The sequence below is a fragment of the Periophthalmus magnuspinnatus genome, chromosome 22, assembly GCF_009829125.3.
Source record: "Periophthalmus magnuspinnatus isolate fPerMag1 chromosome 22, fPerMag1.2.pri, whole genome shotgun sequence".
NCBI classification, from domain to species: Eukaryota; Metazoa; Chordata; class Actinopteri; order Gobiiformes; family Gobiidae; genus Periophthalmus; species Periophthalmus magnuspinnatus.
Window position 1 is genome coordinate 25764319 of NC_047147.1, and position 10896 is coordinate 25775214.

The 10896-nt window shown below is 42.3% G+C and overlaps 1 gene segment (V, D, J or C); it reads right to left on the minus strand.

Moving 5' to 3' along the window:
• Positions 1–2448: 2448 nt before the first annotated feature.
• On the minus strand, positions 2449–8850 carry LOC117390053 (probable non-functional immunoglobulin kappa variable 6D-41). The segment is given in 2 exon segments: positions 2449–2771; positions 8772–8850. Coding segments are annotated over 2 exon segments (378 nt in total).
• Positions 8851–10896: the final 2046 nt, after the last annotated feature.

Below are 10896 nucleotides of genomic sequence, written 5' to 3' on the forward strand. Positions count from 1 at the left end.
GGGGGACTCCCTGCTGCAGGGGGGCTATGGAAGAGGAGCAATGGTTGAAGTGGATGAACTGTTGCCGATTTGTGAGGTAGGACTGGAGCCAGAGGAGAGCAGAGCCGGTGATGCTGAGTGAGTTTTTGAGGCGGGACAGGAGGATGGAGTGGCTGATTGTGTCGAAGGCTGCAGTGAGGTCCAAGAGGATGAGGATGGAGAGGTGGCCAGAGTCGGAGGAGAGGAGGAGGTCATTCGTGACTTTGAGCAGAGCTGTTTCGGTGCTGTGTTTGGGACGGAAGCCGGACTGGAAGGGTTCATAAAGACTGTTGGAGGTGAGGTGGGTTTGAAGTTGGGCGGCGACGACACATTCGAGGATTTTAGACAGAAAGGGGAGGTTGGATATGGGATGGAAATTTGCACAGTTATCAGGGTCAAGGTTGGGTTTTTTGAGGATGGGGGTGATGGCAGCCAGCTTGAGAGACTGTGGGACAGAACCAGAGGAGAGGGAGGAGTTTATGATTTGGGTGATCAGTGGAGAGAGTGCAGGAAGACAGGCTTTGATGAGAGGAGAGGGAATGGGATCCAGGGAGCACGTAGAAGTTTTAATACCGGAAAAAAGTTTTGTCAGGTGAGCAGGGGAAATGGGTGTGAAGTGAGAGAGCTGTTGATGGGGCGGAGGAGGATCAGGTGGAGCAGTGTGGGAGGAGGAGAGGTCTATTGAACTGTAAATGGAATCTATTTTGGACTGAAAGAAGGATTGAAATTGATTGCATTTGTCAGTGGTGAAGGAAGATGAGGTGTTGTAGTTGGGTTTTAGGAGTGTGTTTATTGTGGAAAAGAAAGCTTTGGGGTTATTGGAGCCGGGGTGGATGAGGTTGGAGTAATATTTGGAGCGGGCGGAGTTTAGTGTGTCTTTGTATTGCTGTATGTAGTCTGTGTAGATTTAGAGATGGACAGTTAAACCAATTATTATTAAAGTATTGTCTGGAAAAGGGAGCAGATTGTGGTAAAGAAGGAGCTGAGCGGGAAGGCAAAGCTCTCGATTTACCGGTCAATCTACGTTCCTACCCTCACCTATGGTCATGAGCTCTGGGTAATGACCGAAAGGACAAGATCGCGGATACAAGTGGCTGAAATGGGCTTCCTCCGCAGAGTGGCCGGGCGCACCCTTAGGGATAGGGTGAGGAGCTCGGTCACACGGGAGGAGCTCGGAGTAGAGCCGCTGCTCCTACACATTGAGAGGAGCCAGCTGAGGTGGCTCGGGCATCTGCTCAGGATGCCTCCTGGACGCCTCCCTAGGGAGGTGTTCTGGGCATGTCCCACCGGGAGGAGGCCCCGTGGAAGACCCAGGACACGCTGGAGGGACTATGTCTCTCGGCTGGCCTGGGAACGCCTTGGGGTCCCACCGGAGGAGCTGGAGGACGTGTCTGGGGTGAGGGAAGTCTGGGAGTCCCTGCTTAGACTGCTGCCCCCCCGACCCGGCCCCGGATAAGCAGAAGAAAATGGATGGATGGATGGGAGCAGATAACATAATATTACTCTACTTTCTGCTCTTTTTAATTAATTAATTTAATTAATTTAACACTGATAATGCCATAATGAGGCATCTCTGTTAGTTTTACACAATACAGTGACTGGATCCTGGAGTAACTCTCTGGACCCTCTGTGTTCTTTGTGGTCAGTTCTTGCAGTATAGTGCCCCCTTTTGATGGAATTTATCAACAGTAAGTCATTAATATCTGATGAAACAGGCTCTACTGACAGTGTGGACAGAAGTGTTAAATAAGACAAAATGTTTGTGAGGTGGTGATTCTGATGCTTTGTCACTTCAGTCTAAAATATGACTGTAATGTTTGTCACAATCTGTACAAATGTTGTGTAAATATATAAAATTAATATTTGATTGTCTTTTAAACATCTCTTGAATATAAGCAATGATTTACATCAAACTACAAACTGGACTGTTGTAGAGTTTGTTATAAGAGGCACAGAAGAAGGAAGAGCTTGCTAACTTCCTAAATTTCTGTGTCCTTTATGAGGGAGACGGGGAAAAAATCAGTTGTGTGTCAGAGGAGTGTGTCATGGTGGTGCAGGGCCTGTATGACAGCTGTTGGACAGAGGTGAGGTGGAGGTGGAACAGAGGAGTTTAAGGTGGAGATGTGAACTGTGGTGATGGACAAACAGATGAGGTCAGACAATGATCTCAATGGACTATTATGTTTAGAGATATAACAATGGGGTTGATGGTGAAATAAAATAACAGAACAGAAGGAGAAGAGGCGAAATATTCTCCATGTGTAAAAATTAGAAAAATGCTGTTGGTGCATGATTTTTGGTTCAGAGCAGTAAAGAGTGTTCACTGCTCTACTATGATGTGAGTCTGTTCCTCTTGAGCAGCTGCAGTTGTTTCCTGCTCTGGTCTCACTCTGAAGGACTCACTGAGGGAGGTTTTTGTACGGCCATAAATCACTGTGTGAACACATCTCTGCTATTAATATAATGATAACTCTGACAGTGATAAACTGCTACATCTTCAGCCTGAGCTCCAGTGATGGTCAAAGAGAAGTCACTGTGGCTCCCACTGCCACTGAACCGAGATGGAGTTTCTGACAGACGTTCTGTAGCAAATTTTATCCAGAGCTTTGGAGACTGACCAGGTTTCTGCTGATACCAGAACATGCGATTATTACTATAAACATCTCTGTTAGTTTGACATGTGAGAGTGACTGTGGATCCTGGAGTAAACGTCTGGACTGGAGGCTGAGTGACTGTGACCTGACCACTGCATCCTGTAAAAAACAATATACATTTATCAGAAGAAACACAGAGAGAAAAGGCAGTGTGTTGTGTTCAATGTCACTGAGAGTGGAACCTGTGAAGCAGCAGCAGGCCAGTGTCCAGATGAGGATGGTGCAGCCCAGAGCCATGGTGCGTTCACTGACACATGTGAGTCCTGCAGTCTTCAGCTCACTATAAAACTCAGGGAAGGATCTTCTGACCATGTGACCCTTAACCTGCTTGTGCATTTGAAAGTAGGAACATAATTTGCATCCACCTGTCCAAGTGAAACAGAAGGTGATTAGATGGATAAATTAAGTACAACTGATATCTTGAAATATGACAGTTCTCTAAAATGATTTGCATTGAGTTTCAACATGAAGAGGAGTTCACCATGTGTCCTCTGTGTGGGCAGTATTTGTAGTATAGTGCCCTCTTTTGGTGGAAGTTGTCTATAGAAGTCAATAATGTGTTTTGGAATATGCCTGACTAACATTGTGGACTGAAACACTGAATAAGACTTAATGTTTGTGAGAAAATTATTCTGATGTTTTGTCATCTATGACTGTAGTTTTAGGCAACTTTTGTACAGAAATTGTGAAAATATATAAAATTTACATTTGATTGTCTCATATAAATGTCTCCAGTGTAAGTCAGGATTTACATCAAAGTGCAAAGCTAGATTTTTTTTTAAATTTCCCATAAGAGACAGAGCAGGTAAGAAGGAATTGCTGTGTCTTCATAAATTTCAGTAGTCTGTAAGATATGGGGAAAAAAACTGTTGTGTGGGAGATGAATGTGTCATGGTGGTGCAGGTCTTGTGTCAGAGAAGTTGGACCTCTGTCCAAGGTGAGCTGTAGATGAAACAGAGGAGTTTAAGGTGGAGGTGTGAACACAACAAGGATAGACACTGAGCCCCGTCTTGTTTCATGTGATGATCTAAAAGATAAGATTGAACAGGAATCTCAGTGGAGTATTATGGGATTGTTGGTGATAGAAAACAGAAGTATAGAAGTGGAAGAGGTGACATTTTTAGACAATAACCTAAACATGTGACTGTGCAGCTTCTTGTTTCAGTGATTTTTCTAATAAAGTTTGTGTTGTGTTGATCATCTCTTGTCCAGTGAACCATGTGGAGCATGAAATCTACATTTTGATTCAGTGACTGGAGGTTATAACATTCTGTAAATGCAACTACTTTAAAATGTCACATAGAATAGCAACAATTAACAAATCACCAAAAATTTTAATTCTCTTGAATCTGTTTAATCTGTTGCATTTCAAACTGAATTATTGAATTACAACACAAAACATAGGTTCGATTGGCATTGCAAGGCCTGCAAAATAAAATTTAATAAAAGTCTTTAGAGAGCTTAATTAAAGTTACAATTATGACCCAAAAAGTATAAACTCTGAGCCAAGTTTCCTCCTTGTGTAGACCAGGTGCACATGGACCTGCACAGGAACGAATGGAGGAGGAAGACGAGAGCCCATTTGTTCTTAGTAGTAACAATTATAATTTTCTTATAGCAATAACTAAATAATGTTAAACGTCATTTACAGTGGGGCAAAAAATATTTTAGTCAGCCACCAATTGTACAAATTCTCCCTTTTAAAAAGATGAGAGGCCTGTAATTTTCATCATAGGTTCACTTCAACTATGAGAGACAGAATGAGAAAAAAATACGTATTTGGTCAATAACAAAAGCTCATCTCAATACTTTGTTATATTCCCTTTGTTGGGAATGACAGAGGTCAAATGTTTTCTGTAAGTCTCCACAGGTTTTCACACACTGTTGCTGTAGTTTGGCCCATTCCTCCTGCAGATCTCCTCTAGAGCAGTGATGTTTTGGGCCTGTCGCTGGGCAACACGGACTTTCAACTCCCTCCAAATATTTTCTTTGGGGTTGAGACCTGGAGACTGGCTAGGCCACTCCAGGACCTTGAAATGCTTCTTACGAAACCACTCCTTATTTGCCCGTGCGGTGTGTTTGGGATCATCATTGGATCATCTTCAATGCCCTTGCTGATGGAAGGAGGTTTTCACTCAAACTCTCACGATACATGGTCCTATTCATTCTTTCCTTTACACAAATCAGTCATCCTGGTTCCTTTTTAGAAAAACAGCCCCAAAGCATGATGTTTCCACCCCCATGCTTGACAGTAGGTATGGTGTTGTTTAAATGCAACTCAACATTCTGTCGTAACGGTGGGTGTAGGTGCGGACCAAAGGATGCAGATCTCGGGACAGATTTACAGTGTTTTATTTACAAGGTGCGGGATTCAAAGTCAATTGTAATAGTCACAACTGGGGGCAAGGTGCAGGAGGCAGAGCGGGCGGGCGCAGGACGGGACAAGGTAGGACAGACCAGAACCGGAGCAGGAGCGGAGATAGCCAGAACCGGGACAAGACGGGACCAGGAACAGGACCAGGAGAGACCGAGCAGGAATAATCCAACAGGTGGGAGCCAAGGCGGAGGACGGGAGACGAGCCGGGAACCCAGACGGGACAGGAGGCGAAGACAAAGGGTGAACTTTGAGGCAGGAGCAGAGGCAAGAGCAGGAATGAGCGGGAGAACAGGCATCTGAGGAGTGGCAAAAATCCTCTCAAATTGTGTTACTGTGTTAGATTAATCCACATATAAGTGATTTTTGAAGATAAGTCACAGTGAATATCCTGTAGTATTTAACTTGTCCCAGTGTCACAGTCTGCTCTGGTCCAGTCCTGCTTTTCCAGTTGTCCCCTCCTTGTCCTCTGTCATCTGTCTAAGTGATTATTTTGATCATATCATCCTATGGTGTGGCCTAAGGAGATCAACACCCTATATCCAGGTGTGCATAATTATCAGGCAGATTCTTCTCCTCACAAAAAATGGGTCAAAAAAGTAGTAAAGGGCAGAGGAAGCTTCATGAAGCATTGAAGCATTAAAGCCTTTCATCCAGTTGCTTCACTCCAGCACAAAACTTCTTGATGCTTCATTTGCTCTAGTAGGACCTCTACTGGACGCAAAAATATCAGTTGGCACGAATTTGAAGTGTGTGGCATTTTGCAGAAAGTCTGAGAATAAAACTGTCATCAAAATAAAGAAGTATACAAAATATGTATATTGTAGTGATGGTATTTACTGTGTATATATACACTGGCACTGTGGAAAATGATTATTTGGACATGATGAAAATAGAAATGATCATTTACAGTGAGGCGAGGGTGGTTGAGGTTGGGGTATGGACAATGACTGTGCTTTTGTAACGTTGAGGTACGGCCAGTGATTATGGTTTAGGGGACACATCATTGTTTTTTATTTATATTACTGTACATACCTTGTTGGGAGAAATGAGATCAAAATGTTCCCACACAGGGGAAATCCTTCTCGTCTTCGCTGACTCCATTCTCTCCAGACTCTCTCTCCTCACTCTCCTAAATCTCCAAACTCTGTCCAAATTATCTCTAACTCTGTCCAAACTCTATCCAAACTGTGTCCAAACTCTCACTGACCGCAACTCTCCATCAAACACCCACATTTTGAATGGACTCGTAGCAAAATTTGAGCCACTTCCTGAATCAGTCACATGGCACAGCCGGGCAGCGAGGCTTTGGACGTCATCATTTTCAGCTCCTCACCTAAATGAAGCGAGACTCGATACAGAACATCACATCACTACGAAAAAGAGATTTAACTGATTCTGAAAAGGCAAAGATTGTACCATGTCTTTCAGAGGGAAGCAGCACTCTTGAAATATCTAAGATATTGGGGCGTGATCACAGAACCATCAATCGTTTTGTTGCAAATAGTCAAAAGGGTCGCAAGAAACATGTCGAGAAGAAAAGACACAAATTAACAGCCAAATATTTGAGAAGAAGCAAAGATGAAGCTACCAGGGACCCATTATCCTCCAGAGCTGCCATTTTCCACAACTGCAACCACCTGGAGCATCAAGAAGTACGAGGTGTTCAGTTTTCAGAGACATGGACGAGGTAAGAAAGACTGAAACACGACCACCTCTGAACAAGACACATAAGTCGAAACGTCAAGAATGAGCCAAGAAATATCTGAAGACAGACTTTTCAAAGGTTTTGTGGACTGATGAGATGAGACTCTTGACACAACAGATGGATGAGCCTGTGGTTGGATCAGTCACAGACACAAAGCTCCATTTCGACGAGATGGGGCGCTGGTATGGGCAGGTGTTATTAAAAATGAGTTAGATGGACCTTTTCGGGTTGAAAATGGACTCAAAATCAACTCTCAGACCTACTGCCAATTTTTAGAAGACACTTTCTTCAAGCAGTGCAGGAAAAATCTGCATCTTTCACGACGACTTTGATTTTTATGCAGCACAACGCTCCATCACGTGCATCAAAGTACTGCACCGTGTGGCTGCTCAGTAAAGGCCTTAAAGATGAAAAACTAATGACATGGCCCCTTCTTCACCTCAGTTAAACCCTGTTGAGAACTTGTGGGCCCTTCTTAAGCAGGACATTTACAGTGAAGGAAAACAGAACCTCTCTGAACTCTGGGAGGCTGTGGCTGCACAAAAAGTTGATTCTGACCAGATCAAGTGACTGACTGACTCTGTGAATGGAAAACTTGTGACTGTGATGGAAAAGGAGGGCGGCTACATTGGTCACTGAGGGTTTTTTTTTTTTGTTAATTTCTGAAATGTTTATTTGTAAATTTTGAGTTTGTTATTCTCACTTTAATAGGTGAAAGTGAGATGGGAATATCTTTATTTTTCATTTAGTTGCATCATAATTCTGCACACTGATAGTTGCCTAATGACGGTGAACATGTAGATATTCTCTGAAGAAAGTTTTTCTTCTTTTCTTTTACTACTTGAATTTTCAGGTTTCAGAGTTTAACATTTTGGATTGACCAAGAGCAGGCTCATTGTACAATAACAAAATTACACCTCAAAACTACAACTTGCCTAATAATTGTGCACACAGTGTATGATTGGAGCCTAAACATTTAATATTTCATAGTTGCAGTAGATTAATAAGTGAATAAGTGAATTATGAAGAATTGTGTAAGTCTTGGTAAATAATATATATCCTAAATCATTTCTCCTCCCAAATATTTTTCAATGTGCCTCGATGCCTCACAGAGCTGGAAAAATCAGCCTTTTCTGACTCAGCTCCATGGTCTTGGAACGATTTACAAAAAGATCTTAAAACTGGAATCTCTAGAGTAACTTGATTAATTCATGAAGTGTTGTGACTGATCTTTTTTGTTTTATCGTAAAAGGGATTATAAATTTGTAACTTCCATGTTAAATTAGAGTTAAATTAGGGTTGGGTTGTTGGGCTGTCGGGTGGCTGGGTGGGTTTGGTGGGTGGGACTGATTTTAATGGTTTGTAAAGCACTTTGTGTTACTTTTTTTTTGTATGAAAAGTGCTATATAAATAAAGTTTGATTTGATTTGATTTGATTTAAAAAGCATTAATAGGCAGATAGAGGACTAAAAAGAAAATAAAATACTGTCGAGGTGAATGTTTGGTGTAACTCCACACAGATCAGTGATGTCTGTTCCTCTTGAGCAGCTGCAGTTGTTTCCTGCTCTGGTCTCACTCTGAAGGACTCACTGAGGGAGGTTTTTGTACGACCATAAATCACTGTGTGAACAACCAGGGGTTGTTATGAAGACTCTGACAGTGATAAACTGCTGCATCTTCAGCCTGAGCTCCAGTGATGGTCAAAGAGAAGTCTCTGCCGCTCCCACTGCCACTGAACCGAGATGGAGTTTCTGACAGACGTTCTCTAGCATATTTTATCCAGAGCTTTGGAGACTGACCAGGTTTCTGCTGATACCAGAAAATGTGATTATTAGAGTGAACATCCCTGTTAATTTTACATGTGAGAGTGACTGTGGATCCTGGAGTAAACGTCTGGACTGGAGGCTGAGTGACTGTGACCTGACCACTGCATCCTGTAAAATACAATATACATTTATCAGAAGAAACACAGAGAGAAAAGGCAGTGTGTTGTGTTCAATGTCACTGAGAGTGGAACCTGTGAAGCAGCAGCAGGCCAGTGTCCAGATGAGGATGGTGCAGCCCAGAGTCATGGTGCGTTCACTGACACATGTGAGTCCTGCAGTCTTCAGCTCACTATAAAACTCAGGGAAGGATCAGCTGACCATGTGACCCTTAACCTGCTTGTGCATTTGAAAGTAGGAACATAATTTGCATCCACCTGTCCAAGTGAAACAGAAGGTGATTAGATGGATAAATTAAGTACAACTGATATCTTGAAATATGTCAGTTCTCTAAAATGATTTGCATTGAGTTTCAACATGAAGAGGAGGAGAGGATTTTCAAACCCTCTTCTGTCTTCTGTGTGGTCAGTTCTTGCAGTATAGTGCCCCCTTTTGGTGTAATATATCTACAGCAAGTCAATAATATTTGATGAAATAGGCTCTACTGACATTGTGGATAGAAGCATTGAATAAGACATAATGTTTGTGAGGCAGTGATTCTGTTTTGATTCAGTCTAAAATATGACTGTAATATTTGGCATAATCTGTACAGAAAATGTAAAAATATATTAAAGTAGTATTTTATAATCTTGTATATGTTTCTGAAATGTAAGAAATCATCAGAGTTAAGAGTTGTGGTGTAACATGCCCAGAATTGTTAAGTTCAAATATCAGAACATACGGGAGCAAATTGTACCTGTTTTTTTTTGTAATGTAATCACTTATTATCACTCATATAGAAAAGGGGCAATTTATTAAAAAATACAACTGCATAGAAGTGAAAAATCAGCTATTACAATCATGGAGTGAAGACGTTTTGCTGCTCGTCCAAGCCGTTTGTTCTTCAGTTGTGGTCAGATTACTGCTGGACACTGTCTTATATCTGTCTGAAGGAGGAGCTAACTACACTGAAACTTTAAACAGCTTTTGTCTCCAGTTTCATCTGAAACTACCTTTTTCAATGTCTCGGACCCCCATTCCTGTTGAAGGAAAGTGAAATCTGCTCCTTCACTTTTTTGCATTTCCTTTGTCAATTTCTGGCATAATAAACTTCTGACAGCGCCAACTTTGTTCCTCAGTGTGAAACAAACTTGTTAGCTTGTGATTGACACCAAAGTTGGCCAATAAGGTGGGGGTTGTGGGTTACTGGAGCCGCGGACAGTGAATGAGAGCTACAGATGACTGAAGGAGTACGCTCCACTCTCCCCCTTGTAGAATCAAGCAGTATTACACACATTTAGTGATGTTTTCCCCTTAAAGCCAATGAGCAGCAGAACAGTCAGTGGTTTACCGTAAACAGATGAAGTTTGCTGTGCGCGTAAAAGGAGGAGACTGGATGCAAAGATCCGCTCGTAAAATTAGTAATGAGTAATTTTACGCACTGTTTTGCAGCAGTTTTGCATTTTAAACATGACGAAACGGACAAAACAAAGGAAGTACGTGACCGAGGACACTGTGGATGTTTGTACAAGTTAACTCTCCTCTCAAACCATTTCTTTTCTCTGGCTCAGATGTGAACCTCACTCTCTTCAAAGGAGTGGTCAGTGTCTCTGAGATGTAGATGAACAGCAGACTGTGGTCCTGAGCTGCTCTTGTGACGGTGTTGGTTCATCCTCGTATGGAGGGGCTGTTTAGTTTCTCCAGTGTAACGCTCACTGCACTCTTCACTGCACTGAATGGAGTAGACTATGGAGATTACTTTGTTTGTTGTTTGGGGTTTTGTTCTTTGAGTGAACCAGTTTTTGTCTTAAAGTGTTTGTAGGTTTGAAAAATACAGGAATTTCAAACTGTCTGAAAATTCTCTTTAGTTTTTCAGACACACTGTTGTGTAAGGGATGGTAACACCTTTCCTTCTGGGTTCAGATTCACTGTTTTCCTGTTTATTTTTTCGCTCTCTTAGATCTATTGAAGGCCCATTTTGGATATCCACAAGCTGAGAGGACTTTCTCCACGTGTTGTTCCTCCTTCACTTTTGTCTCTGTGTTTGTTGGCACCACTTGAGCTCTGTGTTGTAGTGTACAGATAACTCTGAGTTTGTGCTGCAGTGGATGGTGTGACTCAAACAGCAGGTATTGGTCAGTGTGTGTGGACTTCCTGAAGACTTCTACCTGGAGACACCGGTCCTCTCCTATTGTTACTGCACAATCTAAGAAGGACAGT